At 37.9% G+C, this 20,580-nt stretch overlaps 2 protein-coding genes across 2 annotated transcripts; one reads left to right on the forward strand and one right to left on the reverse strand.

Annotated features, from left to right (window-relative positions):
• The first annotated feature begins 5,509 nt into the window (after positions 1 to 5,509).
• Positions 5,510 to 6,439, forward strand: LOC106752708 (uncharacterized mitochondrial protein AtMg00810-like). The gene has a single exon (XM_014634440.1). The coding sequence runs from the start codon at positions 5,510 to 5,512 to the stop codon at positions 6,437 to 6,439; it is 930 nt and encodes a 309-aa protein (XP_014489926.1).
• A 12,919-nt stretch (positions 6,440 to 19,358) lies between these two features.
• Positions 19,359 to 20,214, reverse strand: LOC106752709. Its single transcript, XM_014634441.1, has 2 exons — positions 19,805 to 20,214; positions 19,359 to 19,563 (listed from the first exon to the last, which is right to left on the reverse strand). The coding sequence occupies exons 1-2, from the start codon at positions 20,212 to 20,214 to the stop codon at positions 19,359 to 19,361; spliced, it is 615 nt and encodes a 204-aa protein (XP_014489927.1).
• Positions 20,215 to 20,580: the final 366 nt, after the last annotated feature.

The following is a 20,580-nucleotide window of genomic DNA, read 5'->3' on the forward strand; positions in this document are numbered from 1 at the left end:
ATCGAAACCCAAATTTTGAACAAATGGGAGCAGGTCCCCATAAATCACAATGAATTAAATCTAGCACATGCGATGCGCGTTTCTCATTTAGGGAATAAGGTAGTCTTTTGCTTTTAGCTAATTCACAAGAGCCACAAATGGAAGGAGTTGGTAAAATAGAAGATAAAGACAAAATACCTCTTTTTCTTAAATGGGAAATAGTATCAAAGTGAACATGACCCAAATGATAATGCCACAATTCAAATGATCCTCGTAGCTTATTGGAATTTAAAACAGAAACAAAGGCATTTTGACCATGCTCCAATACATATAAGTTGTGCTCACGCCTCCCTTTTGCTAGAATTTCCTTTGTACCCCTTTGTTGAAGCAGAAAAGATGTGTCAGTAAAGATAGCATCCATAGGAAAGTCACGTGTAAGTTTGCTAATTGAAATGAGATTCTTTTGGAGTCCAGGCACAACAAGAATATCAAGAAGGTTTAAATTATTTGTCAAACGATGAGATCCAATATGGGAAATGGGGAGAGCATTACCATTTCCAACAGTAACTGTGTGATTACCAGAATAAGGCTCAATTGAGTCTAAATCAAATGAGTTTGCTATCATGTGTGCTGAAGCTCCAGTATCGAGGTACCAATCAAACTGGTTTGAATTTGATAGAGTGCAAGAATATGCAAATGATTCAGCAAGATTGGCAGATTGAGGTGGGCCACCTTCATAACGTTGATGGCAAGATGTGGCATAATGACCTTCCCTTCGGCAGATTTGGCAATGGATAGGACGACATCCTCTGCCACGACCACCACGACCTGAGTATTGGTAACCACTACCTGTTTTGCCAGTTGAGAAAGAACGCGATCCAGATTGAAAAAGTGTATTGGATGATTGAGAGGAACGTTGAGTAGTGGTATTAAAAGCAGCTTGAGAGGGAGTAGATTCAACGGCATGTAAATACATTTCAAAAATCTCGGCAGCAGAAAGAAGATCACGAAAAATAGGCAGTGGTCGCATGGCTAATTAAGATGCACCAAAGCTAGTGAAAGTGGGACCTAAACCCCGTAAAAACCAGTGTAATTTATCTAAATCATCCACTGGTCTACCCATAAGGCTGAGTTGATCACATAAGCCTTGAAACGTTTTGGAAAACTCCCTAACAGTGGATGAGCCTTTTGTAAGGTGCAACAATTGATCTCTGATTCCAATTTCTCTTTGCTTGGAGTCACCACCGTAGAGAGATTCAAGAGTAGTTCAGATCTGTTGTGCGGTGTCACAATGCAGTACTTCCGCTAGAGTCTCTTCAGTAAGGGAGGCCTGAAGAAGACTTACAAGTCTTTGATCTTGTTGTTTCCACGTAATAAAGGCTGGATTAGGAACCGTCACAGATCCATCAGCAGCAGACAATTTCGCAGGAGGAGTTATGATTGAGCCATCAATATGACCATAAAGGGCTTGTCCTTCGAGAAGAGGAAGGAGCTGACGACGCTAGAGAATGAAATTGGTTGAGGTGAGGCGTATGTTTAACATGTGGATCATGGTGTTAAAGGAAAAAACACCATCAGTGTTAGCCATAGGGAAGAAAAGAAAAGAAGAAAGGGTAAGGAAGGATCGAAATTAGGCTGATACCATTAAGGATTGTAACAAATGTGTTTTATTGATCTTGAACGAGTAACCAGCGTACAATATATAGAATGTACATAACCATAATTAAGGAAAGAATATATCAATTATTTAAGACAGAATCAATTATGCAGAAATTAAATAAGGTAAACTATAATCAAATATATTATTTCCTATCAGCATCTCTATATTTTGTTGTGGGTAAAATGAGAACTGTTGTGGAGTCTTTGTGGGAGGAGTTTTCTGTTGTTATAGTTGACTCTATTGTGCCTTTTTGAGTGAAAGGTAAGGGGAACTAAACTTGTCTTTTGTTTAGTGGATTATAACTTGATGAACTTAGGTGTTTAAACGTGTATATGTGGCTGTGAGGATTGTTGTTTTTACTGTTGTCCTTGTGGGTTATTTGTTGACTGACCAAATCAGAAGTGGTTTTAAGGAGAAATTGTATAAGCATGTTTGGGTAATAGTGTAGAATATATTTCTTTTCTGTTTAGCGTGAAGATTTGAATGTACTTTTGCTTTCTTTAATTATTTTTTAATATGGTTAAATAATGATGCACGATGGTCACTTAGATTTTATTTTATTTTATTAGGCCACTCTTTTATATTATTATATGGTGCCTTTCTAGTTATTTCAACAATTTTGTTTTTGTCATGCATCACTGAATTTTGATTTTTTCACTGATTTTTTGCTGTTACCTTTATTGCCATCTTTGATTTTATGCAGTGATATTCTAGAGTAAAACTTGATTTGCAAATTTATGTAAAGGCTAAAAAAAAGGGTTTTTCTATTGGTGTACTCACATAACAGTATTTGTTTGTAACAATAAAATATATTTTCCCTTATTTCTCTCCTTCGGTTAATATATGTTTCCTAATATATAGGATTTAGTAACCCACGCTTCTGTATATAAAATAGGGTTCCTGTACTGCACTTTTATTTTATGAATAAAATTGAAGCATTCTCAATCCCTATTCTGAAATCTCTATATGGTATCAGATTTGCCCTCTGCATAATTGCTTCTTCGATCCTTCATTTTTCTTTTTCATGGCTTCCTCCACTGCTTCCAAACCCCTTATTGAATTTCCCACCGCATCAACTCTTCCAATCAAACTCAGCGCCGACAATTACCCTACCTGGTTCAAGCAGATTAATCATCTTCTTGTTGCAAATGACACCATTGGTTATGTCACAGGGACGACTCCCTGCCCTCCTGTTGCTATCGGCACCGGCGATAATGCTACCACCAATCCTGACTATTCCCATTGGGTTCGTTAGGACCATTACATCTATCTTGCCCTTTTGGGTTCTTGGGGACCAGAGGCTCAAGTTGTTATGTCCTCTGCAACCTCTTCTGCTGATGCATGGACAAGGCTTATGAAGGCCTATGCCAATCGTTCTCGTACCCGCATCATGTCCCTGAAGGAGAGACTTGCTTCCGTTACCAAAGGCAACTCTTCTATCAGTGAGTATCTTCGATCTATTCGGTTCCTTGCGGATGAACTTGCGTTGATTGGCCATCCGGTGGATGATCTTGATTTAGTTATTGCTACCTTGAATGGTTTGGGTCCTTCATTTCGTGAGTTCAATGCGTCCATTCGTGTTCGCGACTCACCACTGTCCTTTGATGAGTTATTTGACAAATTGGTGGATTTTGAGACATTTATTCAGCGTGATGATCGTCATCATCAAGTTGCTCCACTTACTGCAAATCACGTTAACAGGTTTTCTCCTTCTGTAAATCGTGGCAAGCGGCATTCTCGAGATTACTTCCCACCGACCAAGTCTACTCCTCCTCCTTCCCGCCGCCAATTCTCTCCTCCACACCCACGTCGATCTTCTTCTCATATGGTTCCTACTTGTCAGTATTGTGATCGTCGTGGCCACACAACCAAAACCTGTTATCGCCTGCACGGTTATCCGACTCGTCCGGAGGCACACTCCGTAACCTCTGTCACGCCTAATGCGTCTACATGGCTTGTTGATTCTGGTGCCTCCCATCATGTCACTAATGACATGGGCTCTCTTTCCATCTCCAACGAATATGCAGGCAATGATCAACTGATGGTGGCAAACGGTAAGGGTCTACCCATCACCCATCTTGGCTCTACTCATATTTCCACTAATTCTCATTCTCTTCAGCTCTCTAATATTTTACATGTCCCTACTGTTTCCCATAATCTTCTATCTGTTGAATTTTTCCCTTGGCACTTTGATGTTAAGGATCTTCAAACAGGGACGATTCTGCTGCGCAGACGGAATGAAGATAATGTGTACAAGTTAAAGTCACCTCCCTCTCTTCCACAAAATCATCATGCCTGCCCACAACCTTCCCTACACATTTGGCATCATCGCCTCGGTCATCCAACCTCCCGGATTCTTTACCACACCCTCAAGGCCAACCACCTCACTCACTCTCCCTCGTCGATGTTATCGTCATGTTTAGATTGTCTTCAAAATAAAAGTCATAAATTACCATTTCATAAGTCTAGTTTATCTAGTTCTACTCCACTTGAGATTATTTATTCTGATGTTTGGGGTCCTGCGTCTGTGTCATCAATAAAAGGATTCTCTTATTATGTTATTTTTATTGATTTATTTTCCAAATATGTTTGGCTTTATCCTAAGAAACACAAGTTTGATGTCTCAATAATTTTTCCTATTTTTAAGTCCCTTGTTGAGAATAAGTTGAGTTTCAAAATTAAAACTCTTTATTCTGACAATGGTGGCGAATTCATTAAATTAAGAAAGTTTCTTCAGACTAATGGTATCTCCCATTTGACTACCCCTCCTTACACCCCTGAGCACAACGGACTTGCGGAACGCAAGCACCGTCATTTAACCAAAACTGCCAAGTGTCTTCTCCACCATGCTTCCTTACCCCTTTCCTTCTGGTGTCATGCTTTTCAAACTGTGGTTTACCTTATCAATCGTATGCCTACACCCGGGCTCCACATGAAAACCCCTTTCCAAATCCTATTCCAGTGTCTTCCTAACTATCATAAACTTCGTACCTTTGGTTGTCTCTGTTTTCCTTGGCTTGTCCCCTACACCACTAGTAAATTACTTCTAAAGTCTCAACCATGTGTCTTTCTTGGTTACAGTACCACCCAGAGTGCATACATATGTTATAATCCTTCTTCCCAAAAGTATTATACCTCCCGTCATGTCCAATTTGTAGAAACAGTGTTTCCACATTCCTCTCCCAAACCTCCTACTTTGTGTCAGCCTCCTTCCCCTCATAGCCCAAATTTTCCTCTCTCCTTACTTCATGAAGAGCATGAACCCACCAGGTTCCCGTCACAATCTCCACCCAATCTTGTCACCATTCCATCTACCAATCCACTTTCAACTCCCATAACCACAACCCCCACTGAAATCGTACCCTCACTGAACCCCGCCACATCACCTGACTTGTCCACGGATTCTTTAGTTTTGTCTGCTGCAGTGGAAGCGCCAACTGGTGATCCATCACTCCCTTCACATCCCATGGTAACTCGCTCCAAGAACGGCATCTACAAGCCCAAACAGGTTCATCTTGCTTCTAAATTTCCTCTTGCAGATCCTACTGAACCTTCTTGTGTGACTCAGGCTCTCAAACACCCAGAATGGAAATTTGCCATGTCTGAAGAATTTAATGCCCTGCTTTCTAGTGGTACTTGGTCTTTGGTACCTTGTGAACCGCTTTTCAATGTGGTTGGAAATAAATGGGTTTTCGCCTAAAACGTAACCCTAATGGTTCCATTGCCCGTTATAAAGCTCGATTAGTTGCAAAAGGATTTCATCAACGCCCCGGTATTGATTATTCGGATACTTTCAGTCTCGTGGTGAAGCCACAAACAATCAAATTGGTGTTGTGTATTGCCTTGTCTCGTGGCTGGTCTTTACGACAAATGGATGTTAATAATGCTTTCCTTCACGGTACTATCTCCGAGGATCTTTATATGTCTCAACCTCCTGGCTTTGTTCATCCACAGTTTCCTACTTACGTGTGCAAGCTTCACAAATCTCTTTATGGCCTCAAACAAGCTCCGCGAGCCTGGTACAATGCTCTTCGTAATTTCCTTATTAGTTATGGCTTCACAAATTCCAGGTCTGATACTTCCTTATTTGCTTATCATTGGGCTGATACTATTGCCTATTTTCTTGTCTATGTTGATGACTTACTGCTTACTGGTAATAACATGGTATTTCTCTCCGAGTTTCAACATGATTTGGCTTCTCAATTTGCTCTAAAAGATCTTGGTACTCCGCATCATTTTCTTGGGGTTGAGATTCTTTCGGTATCAGCAGGTCTTTTTCTAACTCAGCACCATTGCATTCGTGATCTTCTTCAATCCACTGCCATGAATGATGTGAAACCTATTACAACACCCATGAGTACTTCATGTGACCTCTCTGCTAATTCTGATGCTTCCACTTGTAACGTTTCTGAGTATCGTCGGATTGTTGGGTCCTTACAGTATTTGTCGTTGACACGTCCTGATGTTTCCTTCAGTGTTAATAAGCTCTCTCAATATATGGCTGCTCCAACTGAATCTCATATGCAATTTGCCAAAAGAGTTCTTCGGTACCTCAAAGGCACTATTGACCACGGTCTTCAACTTCGGCATGAATCAAATCCTCATTTAACTGCCTTCTGTGATGCTGATTGGGCAGGTGATACTGTTGATCGTCGTTCCACGACTTCCTACATCATATATTACGGCTCTAATGCCATCTCCTGGTCATGTAAAAAGCAGCCCTTAGTTGCCAAGTCCTCCACTGAGGCTGAATATCGCACCATTGGTACTACAGCTGATGAATTACTTTGGCTACAATAGTTACTCACGAAACTTCATTGCCCTCTTCCCAAACAACCAACAATTTACTCTGATAATATTGGAGCCACCTATCTTTGTGCCAACCCTGTTTTTCACTCTCGCATGAAGCACTTAGCCATTGCCTACCATTTTATTCGTGAACTTGTTGTTGCAAAGAGACTTCACGTTCTTCATCTGCCATCCAGCCATCAACTAGTGGATCTTCTCACCAAACCGTTGTCTCCTTCGTGTCACAACTACCTCATTGCCAAGATTGGTGTTGTCTGCGCCTCCACCATCTTGAGGGGGTGTATTGGTGTACTCACGTAACAGTATTTGTTTGTAACAATAAAATATATTTTCCCTTATTTCTCTCATTCGGTTAATATATGTTTCCTAATATATAGGATTTAGTAACCCACGCTTCTGTATATAAAATAGGGTTCCTGTACTGCATTTTTCTTTTGTGAATAAAATTGAAGCATTCTCAATCCCTATTCTGAAATCTCTATATTTTCACCACCCTCCACCCACCTCAAACCTTACATTCTTAATTTCTAAAAATTTTATTTTTTAACTTAATTAATATTTTTTTTTCATAATAAAGTTACTCTATACCTCTTTCAGTAAAAAAATATTAATTAAGGTTAAAAATAAAATATTTGAAGATACAGAGGAAGGAGGTGTAAAGTGAAACAAAAAAAGAAAAAAGATAACCTGAAAGTTTTGTGTGTAGTGGTAGATAATGATTCAATTCTTTTTATGGTTATAAGTAAAACAAATATTCCAACGCTAGGAAAATTATAAAATAGGGGCTGATACTTGAAATTGTAAGGTTTAAACCTCTTTTTGGTCCCTAAGTTATAAGCGGATGTTCAGTTTAGTCTCCATTTTTAAAAATGTAAATCTTTGGTCCCTAAGTTATAAAAAATGTATCAAATGAGTCCTTTTTTAACTTGAAATACTGTTTTTGGTTGTTTCTTAACAACTGTTACATCTTTAGATTGCTCTGATTTGTTTCTTAATAATAACAACATCTTAGATTGCTCTTTGTACTTTGACCATGAACATCAAAAAAGGACTCATTTGATACATTTTTTATAACTTAGGAATCAAAGGTTTACATTTTTAAAAGCGGGGACTAAACTGAACATCCGCTCATAACTTAGGGACCAAAAAGAGGTTTAAACCAAATTGTAATATACCAACTTTTGGAATGGTTTGTTGGATACAGTGGTGATTTAGAAAATGCTAAATTGACGTTGTTTGTTTATAAACTCTGATTCTATTTGTATGCAATTGATTTTATGGTTATGATGATGTTAGTACATTGATAATTGATATCCTTTCCTATTGAAAGCCAATTGTGTTATAAAGATATGAGTTTTTATAATAAGGTTTTATAATGATCAATCTGTCTAAATGTAAATTATTTTTCTAATTCATTAATCTAATATAGTTAATAACAACACCCTCTGGTAAGAACAATCATCTCCAACAATTACTCCTTTGAGACACATTTCAAAGTACAAAAAACTCCTCGTTCTTCTTCCTAGCCTCATGTTAAGACCTCGACAAGTGTACCGAATCATATTAAATAATATAAAATGGTAAGACCAAGTATCGCATCTCAGAAGACGCACGACACTAAACAGTTTTGTAATACTTTAACTAATTAAGACTCAAGAACAATTTCAATGGTTTAGAATGCAAATGCAACAAAAGTAAATATGAATGCAATTTTGATCATTTGGGGCAAAACACAAGAATGAATGAATGTTGTTGAAAATATGAGATGATTATGTTGTTGGGGTTTAGATTTCACCTAATAACTTTCATGCATATAAGAATTCTTCTTCTTCATTAGATTCTTAATGTCACTTTCTAAATTACTTAAAACCCGATGTCTCAGCGAAGAAAGCCTATCCTTAATTACTAGACCACAATGTCTTGCATCCCTAATAATTAATTCTACATTACAATTAGAAGCTTAAGACAACCAAACCTCCTATCCCTATGTCTAGCCAATATTGTTTTTGGGAGATATTCTCCAGATCCTGGTTTCTAGGTATTTCCCAATAACAAAGAAGACCATAAAATCATGCTATGAATGATCAAATCATAACATGTAATGAGCATATGAGAAAATCCCTAACAATTAATGAAAGAAGCATATAATAAATTAGAACAAATTCAAATACATCAGAGTTATAAGGTTACATCTTCCGTAACAACAAATAAGGTTTAGTTCTCCATTGTCATGGAGAAACTAGGTGTACAATGGAATGAAAGAGAAAGAAAAACCCTAAAAAGTGAATAGGAGAGCTCCTGCATCCAATTCTGCCTCCAAAGGGTCGAAAAATGTGAATTTGTGCTTTTGCTGCCAAAAGATACAAACCCTAAGGTGCATAGGTCCTTAAATAGATCAAACAAAAAGTCCAAGCCCATGTTGCTGGCGCTCAACGCCCCTACTTAGGGCAATCGGGCGAGCTTGTGAGAGGAGTGGCGCTCAGGACCCCTCAGAGGGCGCCCAGGCGGTTTGCGGCACTAGGAAACTGGCGCTAAGCGCCCCAAAAAGGGCGCCCAAGCCTTGGAGCAAGACTCTGACGCTGAGGGCCTCAGAAAAGGGGCAGTCAGGCGTGCTTGCGAGCTTCTGGCGCTGAGGGCCCCAGAAAAGGGCAACCAAGCGTCCTGCAACCTTTTGTAGCCTTCTTTTCTAGTGCTTTTTTTGTCCCTTCTGGGTTCCAACTCTTTGATACTTTAACTCCTATTCCAACTCATCCCAATAACCTACAAAATCAAGGGAATTTAGTTATAAAATCATCAAGTATAACCTCAACTCTCTTTATTCACAAAATAAACTCAAAACAAAGAATCAAACAAGTTTATAAGTCAAAAAGGGTTAATTTAGTATCAAAATTATATTACAGATAACGGTAATTTCAACTGTTATCACAATCCCAAACTTGAAACTTTGTTTGTCCTCAAGCAAAACTGTAACTTGGCCTCAATAAAATAGCAAACTACAATGGTCTAACATATCACAAAGCACTTTCTTCCAGAACAAGTAATTACTCATGTTTGCTTATCATAGAAATATCAACCAAGATATAAATGATGTATTTAGCCAATCAACCTTAAACCATGGTGCTCACATATTCAAAGAATAAACAACAACGCAAAGGCAACCATGATCAACAACCAAGCAAGGATGTTATCCTATAATGCATGGAACTATTCCTCTCCAAGAAAAATGTTTCACTCAAGCTCAAAAGTGTATAGTGAGGTGTTGGTGTCTCTTTCACTCAACTATCACAATTGTTACATAAATCAACTTTGTCATTCATTTAACCAATATCAAATACACTCACAAGCAAGTGATCATCACAAGGACTTTTCAAGGCTTGTAACGTGGCTAGGCTAAGAAGAAAATTGGTTTTTCTAGACAACAAAATTTCTTGAGTTAAGAGAGTAAATAATAATTTCATCGTTTAACACAAACTATCTTCGTCTTTCATTTAAGAAACCATTCCCAACTTAATCCCAACTTTTCATTCATTTGAGCTCATTCCTCCATCTTTTCCTTCCCTTTTTCTCTCTCTTTTTTTTTCTTTTATTTTGCTCAATGCTCTTTTCTTTTTCACCATTATTTTCACAATTTTCCAATTTCCTAAAAACCCTAAACTTGAACCATTCTCCATTACCTACAAACATACTCAACTCAACTCAAGGTAAGGATTTCAAAAGGTTTTACACAAATTTAGGCTTAAGGTTCAAAGGATAGAACAAACATTGTTCTTTGTTGGGTTAAACATATTGACATTGGCTTATAAAGGGAAAAGAACATATGACCTTGATCATGTGTAACAAGCAAGCAAATGGTTCAATCATATAAACTCAAGCAAAATCAATCATGACTTCAAAGTAATAGCATTCAATCAATCAAAAACTCTAGAGCCCAACCTCTCATAGGCTAACTCAAGTTCCATAGTTCTGATAAATATCCTGCCCAGCATATCAATCATAATTTAAATCATGCATTTATCTCACATAATTATGAGCAACCACCTGCCTATGCTTAAGATTGGACAATCATTATCTTAGCATCAATCAATACAATCAGGCAACACAAAATAATATAACTCATCAAACAATTCATCAGATAAACCAATTACAACAATGCAACACAATTCGAAGCAAAAACAATTAAATCAACTAAAGATCAAGTTTAGAAAGCTAGGTTGCCTCCCAGTAAGCGCTTGTTTAATGTCATTAACTTGACACATTTAAGCTCAGTTCAAATCTTTGATGTTGGTGTTCCTTTTGCTTTCATCACACCAACTTATCTTCAACAGCTTCCTGTTCACCATCTTGACTCTTCTAGAATATGGAGCTTTAATCTCTATCGCTCCATTTGCTTTAATCTCCTTAACAACCCATAACATGTCCTTGTATTTGAATGGTTTGCCAGACTTGAATTCTTCATCTTCACACACCGAGTCTTGAGGAACTAGCTTTCCTTTACTATCTTTCTCCTCTTCCTTCACCTATGAAAATAAACAATTTTTACCTCCCTTATTGACTGATGTAGCAGCTTGATTAAATACATTAGTCACTAGTGGATCTTCATCTGCAGTTTTAGGACTAGTCTTCCTCACTTGAACCAGTTGCTCATCATTAAAGACATTGAAAATCATCTCCTCATCTTGGTCTTTAATTGTTAAAACTCCATCATCTACATTGATGACAACTTTGGTCGTCTTCATGAATGGTCTTCCAAGAATGATAGGAATCTTCAATTCTTCCCCCATCAACATCACTACAAAATCCACTGGGAATTTCATTTTGTCTATTTGAACCACAACATCCTCCACCACACCATAGGGCTTCTTAGTAGACCTGTTCACCATTTGCAACACCATCTTTGTGGGTTTGACTTCAAAATCACCAATCTTCTTAAGCACAAATAGGGACATCATGTTGATACTAGACCCTAAATCAATTAGAGTCTTCCCTACATCATAATTCCCAAATAGTGCAAGGAATAATAAAACTTCCCGAATCTTTGCCTTTGGGAGGAAGCGTCTTCTGCAAAATAACACTACAATTTCCCTGCACCTCAATTGTTTCCTCATCTAAAGATTTCTTCTTTTTGAGGAACTTCTTCAAATATTTCGCATAGGCAGGAATTGTTGCAATGCCTCAGTCAATGGAATAGTAATCTCCAATTTCTTGAAGATTTCCTTAAAATACCCTAATTGTTTCTCCTTTTCTTTTCTAGAATACACTTTAGGATAAGGAAGAGCTTTCTCAATCTTTCTCTCTTTTCTTCTCTTGCCCTCTTCTTCCTCTTTTCTCTCTCTCTGAACATTCTTTTCTTCTCTCTTTCTCTCAACCTCAATTTTTCTCCCTTCATTCTTTTCTTTTTCTTCACTCAACTCAACTTTTTCTTTTTTCTCAATTTTTCTCTCATCTGACATCTCACCATTTATGCTCATAATAGCATTATATGCCTCCTTAAGGTTAACTTTAGTATTAGCCCTAAATTGCTTTTCACATTTATCCTCCAACGTTTTAGCCAGTTGGCCAACCTGTATCTCCAAATTTCTAATAGCAGCTTAAGTGCTCTTATGATTAGATATTGATACCTGCATAAATTGTTAGAGTGTCTCTAGCTTTACAATTCTTTCAGATAAGGAGGATATTTGTTGCCATTGTTGTTGTGGTGGTCTATTGAATTGCCTAGCTTGTCCTTGACCCATACTTGGGTAAGGTTTCCATCCTTTATTATAATTACCTGGACGGTCCTGATTACCCATAAAGTTGACTTCTTCCTAGGTATTCTCTGGTATAGCACATTGACCATTGATATGATCACCACCACATAACTCACAAATTTGTTGTTGAACTTGGGGACATTCTGCAACTCCTTAGGCAATTGAGATATCTTCTTCATGAGAGTCTCCAATTGTTGAGTAATAATCTTATTCTGCGCCAACAGAGCATCTTGAGATTGTAATTATAGAACTCCTTTTTGTTGAATTTGAGCTCTTTCACTATGCATCTCATTGTCATTTGTGGCTGATAAGGGTTGAAAAACCGTTATTTTTATACTTAATTTTGACACTAAACACACCCTTTATGACTTAGAAATTAGCTTGAAATCATGCATTTTGCTTAAGCTAGAGAATAAGAGAGTCAAAAGTGGTTTTCTTGGTTCTATGCTTGGTTTTCCTTGTTTTGGAAGGAATTAACATGAATTGGATGAAAGAAGCTGAAGTAGTAAGGAGTTGGACTTAAGAAAAGAAGGAAAAGTGCTTAAAAGAGGAATTGCAGGCATCGTTGAGCGCAATTCCACCGCTGAGCGCCAACCTCATGGAGGAGTTCTCTGGACAACGCCTAAGCACCAACGCTGAGGGGAAAATCAAGTGTCGCAGCCACCGCTGAGCGACACTTTCACCGCTAAGCGCCAGCCTCTTCAATGAGTTCACTGTCAGGCGCCTGGGCATCAACGCTGAGCGACATTTATGAGTATCGCGCCTACCGTTGAGCGGTAATCCAGCGCTGAGCGCCATTCTCTTGGGCCTGGGCCAGTTTCTGCTTATTTTAATGAACTATATATATTGATTTGCTTCCTGGGATTGGAAGGACACTAGATGTAGGCATTGAGGCCGAACCAGTATAATAACCTGTGTTTGAATTCTCTATCCCTACACTTTTACATTCAGTCGACTCTGTTATTTACGTAGTCTACTTTGATTTTCCGTTGCACTTAAATTTTCATTACTTGCGAGTCAAGAAATTGTGTAAAAGTTTCTACTTTGTGAAAAAGATTTTAAAAAGACTCTGATTTTGAAACCTCACTAATTCAACCCCCTTTTGGTGTTGAAACAAAGTCTTCCTGTTTTCCAATAGTTACATCATCCCCCAACAACAAATAAGATTTAGTTTCCCATTGTCATTATGAAACTAGATGTACAATGGAAAAAGGATGAAAGGTAAACCCTAAAAACTAAAGAGGAGTGCTCCCACATCCAATTCTGCCTCCAGAGAGTGAAAAAGTGTGAATTTGCGCTTTCTTCTGCCAAAAGATACAAACTGTAGGACGTCCAAGTCCTTAAATAGAGCAGAATAAAAGTCCAAGGCCATGTTACCAGCGTTCAACGCCCCAACTTAGGGCACCCATGTGTGGTGCGGCAAAGAAAACTAACGCCCAGCACCCCTGATAACGATCTAAAAACCGTTATTTTTATGCTTCAATTTGATATCAAAACACACCCTTTATGGCTTAGAATGAGCTTATAATCGAGTAAAACACTTAATTAAGTCACATGAGAGTCAAAAGTTGTTTTTAGAGATATTATGCTTGTTTTTGCATTGTTTTGCAGGGTTTTGATGAGAATTGAAGATGGAAGTGAAGTAAGGAGGACTTAGACTCAAGAAAAGAGGAAAAAAGGAAGAAAATAAGAGTCAAGTTCACCGCTCAGCGCCAAATTCCAGCGTTGAGATTAGGAGGCAAACCGCTGAGCGGTAGATTGGGCCGTTCAGCGGCCTGTGGCTTGGAGGGAAATCGTTGAGCGGCCAAATTAGGCGCTGAGCGGTGGAAAGCTAGGCTTGGGCTTAAATTCTGTTACTTTTATGCGTTATAAATAGCCCTAGTGCGACCCTCAAAGTAATCTTTTGGAAGGCAAAGACGTCCAGAGCAGTTCTGTACTCCATGGAGGCGGTTTCTTGGATGCTTAGGCTCCAATCTATCAAATCTAGGGTTTACTCTTCCATTCTTTCATTTAATTCCATCTAGTTTCACCATGTCCATGGTGAACTAAACCCTTTGTTGTTGGGGAACAATGTAATCTTTTGAAACTCTCTTATATTGGAATTCTTATTTTATTCATATGCTTATATTATCAATTGTTGGGTTTCTTATCTATGCTTAATGTGTAACGTCCCGACAACTTATAGGGACTATTGACTGCCCCCACACATCACCACAAGGCTTTCTAGTGTGCTTTGTCCTCACTCGCACACTTTCCGGGAAAACTTCCCGGAAGGTCACCCATCCTAGAATTTCTCCAGGCTAAACACGCTTAACCATGAAGTTCTTATGGGTTAACAACTTATAGGGACTGTTGACTGCCCCCACACATCACCACAAGGCTTTCCAGTGTGCTTTGTCCTCACTCGCACACTTTCGGGAAAACTTCCCGGAAGGTCACCCATCCCAGAATTTCTCCAGGCTAAGCACGCTTAACCATGAAGTTCTTATGGGTTAGGCTACCGAAAATCAAATGCATTTTGGTGATATGAGTAGCCAAATCAATTCCTTTAAGCTATCCTTCAACCGTATAGTCCCATACCTATACAGTCTCTAGATCCCTCTCATTCCGGTGTATGTTCAATTCGTCCATGTACCCCTTCCACTGGAAGCCTGCCAGGAGCCGCTCCTTGTCCGTGCCCCCTGCACCATGCCTCTTGCACCGGCGATCACTCCCCGCCCTCGTCAGTGCCCAGGTGTCACATAATGCTTCTATCGTTTAACTCATTCGGTAAGAAGATATTTGCCTTTGTCGATACAGAACGTACGGGGAAGTCATGAACTGATAGGAGACTCCTTGATTAAGCAATACTACCTAGAGATAGGGGTAGGACGATCAATTGTATTTTGCTTCTGTACTTTAATGCATTATTAATTACTCAGGGAGACTAGAGATAGTAAACTAGTAATCAATAGTAGGCTCGTTTCGCCAAGGGATTGGGTTTAGAGTAAATCAGAAAGTTTGCATGGAAATTAGATAATAAAGTGAATTATATAAGAAAAGTAGATATAAGAGGGCAGATAAGATGAAATTGTAAACCCCAAAAACTCCATTCATTCATATCTTTTCTTTGCCAATTGATTCACTTGCATTTGCATGTTTATTTTTGTTTTGCATTCACACTACAAAATTATTTCTTTCTCATGTCTTATAAGATCAATTTACATGAAAGATAAGGCCTAAGAGTCCTTTGGGGGAACGATACTCGGACTTACCGTTTATATATTACTTGATAATGATCTGATACACTTGCCAGGGGCTTAATAACCCCCGGAGTGGCGTTCATCGCTACTTTTTCTGGGTTCCACCGCTCAAGCGGTAGCCTAGCGGTAGCATTCCCAAAATTCTTTTTTTTTGCTGTTTTGTTCGCTTTTTGAGCTCCGACTCCTTGATTCTTTTGCTCCTCTTCCAAAACATACCAATAACCTACAAAATTAAGGGAATTTAGTGATAAAATTATTAAGTATAAGTTATACTCACTTATTTACAAAACTAGAGCAAAAACATGAGTTAAAGCAAGTTAAGTCAAAAAGGGTGCATTTAGTATCAAAATTGAATTACAGATAACGATATATTCAACCGTGATAGACCTAGGCGCAAGGTAGTACAACAAATCCTTTACCACACCCTTTAATGAATGCAGAAACGCCTTTAGGAAAATGTGATCTTCAAAGACATCTGGAGGCTTCATTGTGGTACAAACTATGTGGAACTCCTTCAGATGTTTGTGTTGGCATTTACTTGCAAGACCATGAAACCTAGGTAACAAATGGATCAGTCCATTTTTGAGAACATATGGAACGTCCTTATTAGGATACTGGATGCACAAGATTTCATATGTGAAATCAAGTGCAACCATCTCCTTAAGAGTCCTTTCGCGAGGTGAAGGTTGAGCCATATTGTTCTCACTATGATGAAAAGCAGCAGATTCAAAATTAAATGCTGATGCAGTTGATGCAGTATGCACAAAATATGGAGAGGCAACCATAGAAGGAGATTGCTCAGTACTATGCAAACTAATGGTATCCAAATGCACAAACTCTAAGGACAAATTCCTAGAATGCCTAACTAATCTATGATTAGTCCTATCAATTTCAGGATGAAAGGGTGGTAGTGTCCCAGGATTGTCGCTAATCATGCACTAAGTCAATGCCTATCAGTAAAAGTCAACACAAGCAAACATAGGGGGGAAAGAAATGCAAGTATATGCAAACCTTATCAAAATGAGCTGAAATTTTGTGAGCAACACCCTAAAATCATGAAAAGATAGCAAAAAAAATTCAAAGAAAAATTCAAAGGGTAATTATAAACCAATGAAAGAAAGTATGAAAAACGGGGAAAATAAAACTTCAAAACAAAGAATACGACATCTTTTTGGAAATAGAGGCATGGGCAATTGGTGCCAAATTTGATCGAGGCCATACCCGAATCAAATTAATATGCAATTAAAGTGTAGTATATACTAGGAAGTGACTCCTAGGTCGTCTCTCAAGGACCAATATATGATTCAGTCATTAGATCAAACACGTAGTGAGCAGGGTTTTTTGGACAGTTTTTGTGAACTAAATTAACAAACTAAAACACGAATTCAAACACTGATTAAAAACGATTGGTCACTAGATCAACTACAATGCTTTCAATCCCAAATTAGCTATAATAACACGCTCCTCTCACCTGTAATCCAACACGAATTAGCTAACTAAGTGAAAGTTAACCCGATCTTCAAAATTGCGAATTAAGCAAACACTATGCAAATATCTAATCAATTCTGCATCACACATGTTAATCAACTAAGCGGAGATTAAACACCAATTAGGCAACTAAGCGTATACCTTATTGCAAGCACAAAACAAATTCAATATGATGCAAAGGCAAGGTAGTGAACACAATGACAGTGCATAAATCTTAAGGGTATATTGCAATCTCCTTAGTGCCCAACCCAAACAGAATTACACTTTCATTAAAATAAAATTGGAGCAGCAAAACAGAATTGAAAACATTAAAGTAGAGGCAATGCAGAACTGAAACGAAATGCAGAAACTAGAAACAAAATGCATAGCTAGTATGCGAAATTCAGATTGGAAACGAAATGCGAATGGTAAATGAAATTGGGCAACAAAATCAGAAAACGCAAATGAAAAGTCAAGCAGAAAACAAAGTTGTAATGCGAAAATGAGAATGGAATTGAAAGTGCACAAGATAAGAGAAGAAAACAAAGTTGCAGAACCAAAATTATATTACTAAAATTGAAAGTGGTGAAAAATGTAAATGAAAACCTAAAACCCCAAAGGGGGAGCTGTCAAGAGCACCAAAGCCTCCAAAAATGAGAATGAGAAGAGAGAGGGCGTTTTTTCTCCCTTTGGGTAGTAAAACCCTAATCCCAAGGTAAGCCCACAATTTGGGCTTCTATAAAAACTGTCCAAAAATGGGTCCAAAGGTAAATCTGGTCCAAAATACACATTAAAAATGAAATTACAAAAGAAATTGAAATAAAATGCTGATGTGGAATTTAACAAATGACGTGACAACTCTCTTTATGTCCCAAAATATAATCTTAAACGTTGCCCTGAAAATAATAATAATAAGAATAATTAATTTCAGATTATCCAAATTAATTAAAATATGAATTACTAATCAAATTAAGCCCAATTAGCAGAACTGAGAAAATAAGGACATTAAGCACAATTACTAATTAAATTTGGTGTGGAAAGCTAAGTGAATAGGACAAAATAATGATTTGTCACTTAGACCTTATGCTTTGGTGTTGTAGTCCTTGATATAACTTCTCTAAGACGAAGACTTCATGGCTTAACCTTAAGTTTAATGCTTGAATCCTTCAAAGGTGGGTTTTCTCATGTAGCTCAAGCCTCAAAATTGATGTGTAGCTACACCAATGTGAGTTTTGTCCAAAATTCTTGAATTTCCTCCATTTTTTTATTTTTCCATTTTGACTCTCTAAAAACATCAAAAACTATAAAAACAAGTTAAATTGGGGTGATTTGCACAAAAATTTAACAAAATCAAATTAAGATAACTACCAAATTCATTTCAAAATTAACTCATATTGAACAGTTGTCAAAGACAATAATTTGTACAAATATTTAACAAAATAAAATTAACATAAGTGTCAAATTCATCTCAAAATTAACTCATATTAGACACTTATCAAAGACGATGATTTGTTCAAATATTTAAAAAAATAAAATTAAGATAAGTGCCAAATTCATCTCAAAATTAATTTATATTAAACACTTATCAAAGACTGAATACTCTTTAGAAGAATTAACACACATGCATGCACACATATATTAATTATATTTTAAAAAGTGTAATTTGTATATTTTTCATGAAGAAATGTAAATAGATCTTATATAATTTTTAGCAATTAGGTAATTAGGTAATGCTTTAAATTAAGATATTCATGTTACATTTTTAATTGAATAACTCACACTTAACATTAGTTATATTTTAAAAAGTTATTAATTCTGGCCCAGACCTCATAATAGAAAGGCCCAACCTTTATGGCCCAATAACTCGAAATATCCCCTTCGAGAATTCTCCTAATGTCAGATGGTAGGTGAAGTCTGGAGCAGAGAATGATGTGCGAGAGACGTGGCTCAGAAGCTCTTCGTGGTGGTTCACTGATGAAGCAAGAGGAAGATGTTGCTGGAATGGGAAAAGATCAAAAAGAAAGGAAGCATGTCGGTGGTCAAGGTAAGAAAGAAAACTGAAACTCTTTATATTTCATTCTTGTGTATCTTCGTTATTTACAAGCACTGGAAACTACTCTATATATAAAGTTCCGGTGGAGGGGGATTTACATGAATCCCTAACAGAAAAAGTACCTTGTTTGTCTTCTACGTTGTCTTTGTGTATCTGATTGATACTGTGAGAAGGATTTTCGGTTCTATCAAGTATTTCAAGAATTCTCTTCATTTGTTCTGGTGTGAACGAGCCTTGTACAATATTATTATTGCTTTGTTGGCTGGTATGTGTACTGACAGGGGCAGTGCAAGCATTTGTGGATGCCCATTCACTCTGTCCTGCACCATTCTGATTGTTACTGTCTTTCTTGTACCATGGGGGATACCCATGTTTAGAATAACATTCGTCTATTGTGTGATTCATCTTATGACAATAAGAGCATTGCTTTCCTTGATTGGGATTTCTTCCTTTCCCTCTTCCTTGGCCGCGAGATGGAAAACCACGCCCATGACCTCTCCAACCTTGATCACCTTTTTAGTTGTTCTGTCTTTCTGTGTTTGTGGCAAGAATCTTGATATCAGCTTGATTAGTATGTCCTGAATTATGTTTCTCCTGCCTTTCCTGCTGTATAATACGTGAAAAGACACGGTTAATACTGGGCAAGGGCTCCATCAATAAAATTTGTGTCCTCACAGAATTGTAACATTCATTTAATCCTTTTAAGAAGCAAATCACACGCTCCATCTCTCTATATCTGTGAGAAGCTCTAGAAAAATCACAGCTGCATGGGATCTTGCAGCTGCAACGTGGGATAGGCCTTAGAAACTCCAGCTCCTCCTATAATATCTTCAAATCAGTGAAATACTGATTCACGCTCCTTTCTCCTTGCTTAATCGAGTGAATTTCTTGCAGCAAGTCTGAGAATTTGAAGTGGTCTCCTTTGGAAAATCTCTCCTTCAATTCTTCCCATAATTCTTGAGCATCTTCAACATAGACCACACTTTCTGCTATTTGGGCTGAGAGTGTCTTGATGATCCAAGACAATACCATCATATTACTTCTTTCCCAAGAATCAAACAGAGGATCCTCCCTTTGTGGTTTCTTTATCCCTCCATCTATAAATTTCAGCTTGTTCTTGGAGAAGAGAGCCCGTCTCATATTTCTGCTCCAAGAAGTATAGTTTGATTCATCAAGAACCTGTGAAATAAGGGAGATCCCTGGATTTTCTCCTGGATAAAGGTAGTAAGGACTGGAAGGATTGTTGATTTGGTCCATATTTGTAATAACGGAAGCAATCACCAAGAAATAGAATCAAGATAGCCAAGATAGAAAAAGGGACGCAGCAGAAACGGAATCATAACAGGTTTAGAACCTGCTCTGATACCATATTAATTCTGCCCCAGACCTCATAATAGAAAGGCCCAACCTTTATGGTCCAATAACTCGAAATATCCCCTTCGAGAATTCTCCTAATGTTAGATGGTAGGTGAAGTCTGGAGCAGAGAATGATGTGCGAGAGACGTGGCTCAGAAGCTCTTCGTGGCGGTTCACTGATGAAGCCAAAGGAAGATGTTGCTGGAATGGGCAGATATCGAAAAGAAAGGAAGCATGTCGGTGGTCAAGGTAAGAAAGAAAACTGAA

The sequence above is a fragment of the Vigna radiata genome, unplaced genomic scaffold (assembly GCF_000741045.1).
Source record: "Vigna radiata var. radiata cultivar VC1973A unplaced genomic scaffold, Vradiata_ver6 scaffold_43, whole genome shotgun sequence".
Classification (NCBI taxonomy): domain Eukaryota; kingdom Viridiplantae; phylum Streptophyta; class Magnoliopsida; order Fabales; family Fabaceae; genus Vigna; species Vigna radiata.

What these genes read in the sequence shown, in the direction of transcription:
- LOC106752709 (XM_014634441.1), bottom strand. Translation starts at nt 20,214, where the DNA reads ATGGACCAAATCAACAATCCTTCCAGTCCTTACTACCTTTATCCAGGA. An exon ending in GGAGAAAGGAGCGTGAATCA is followed by an intron (nt 19,564 to 19,804) that starts GTATTTCACTGA and finishes CGTATTATACAG; the next exon opens with CAGGAAAGGCAGGAGAAACA.
- LOC106752708 (XM_014634440.1), top strand. Translation starts at nt 5,510, where the DNA reads ATGGATGTTAATAATGCTTTCCTTCACGGTACTATCTCCGAGGATCTT.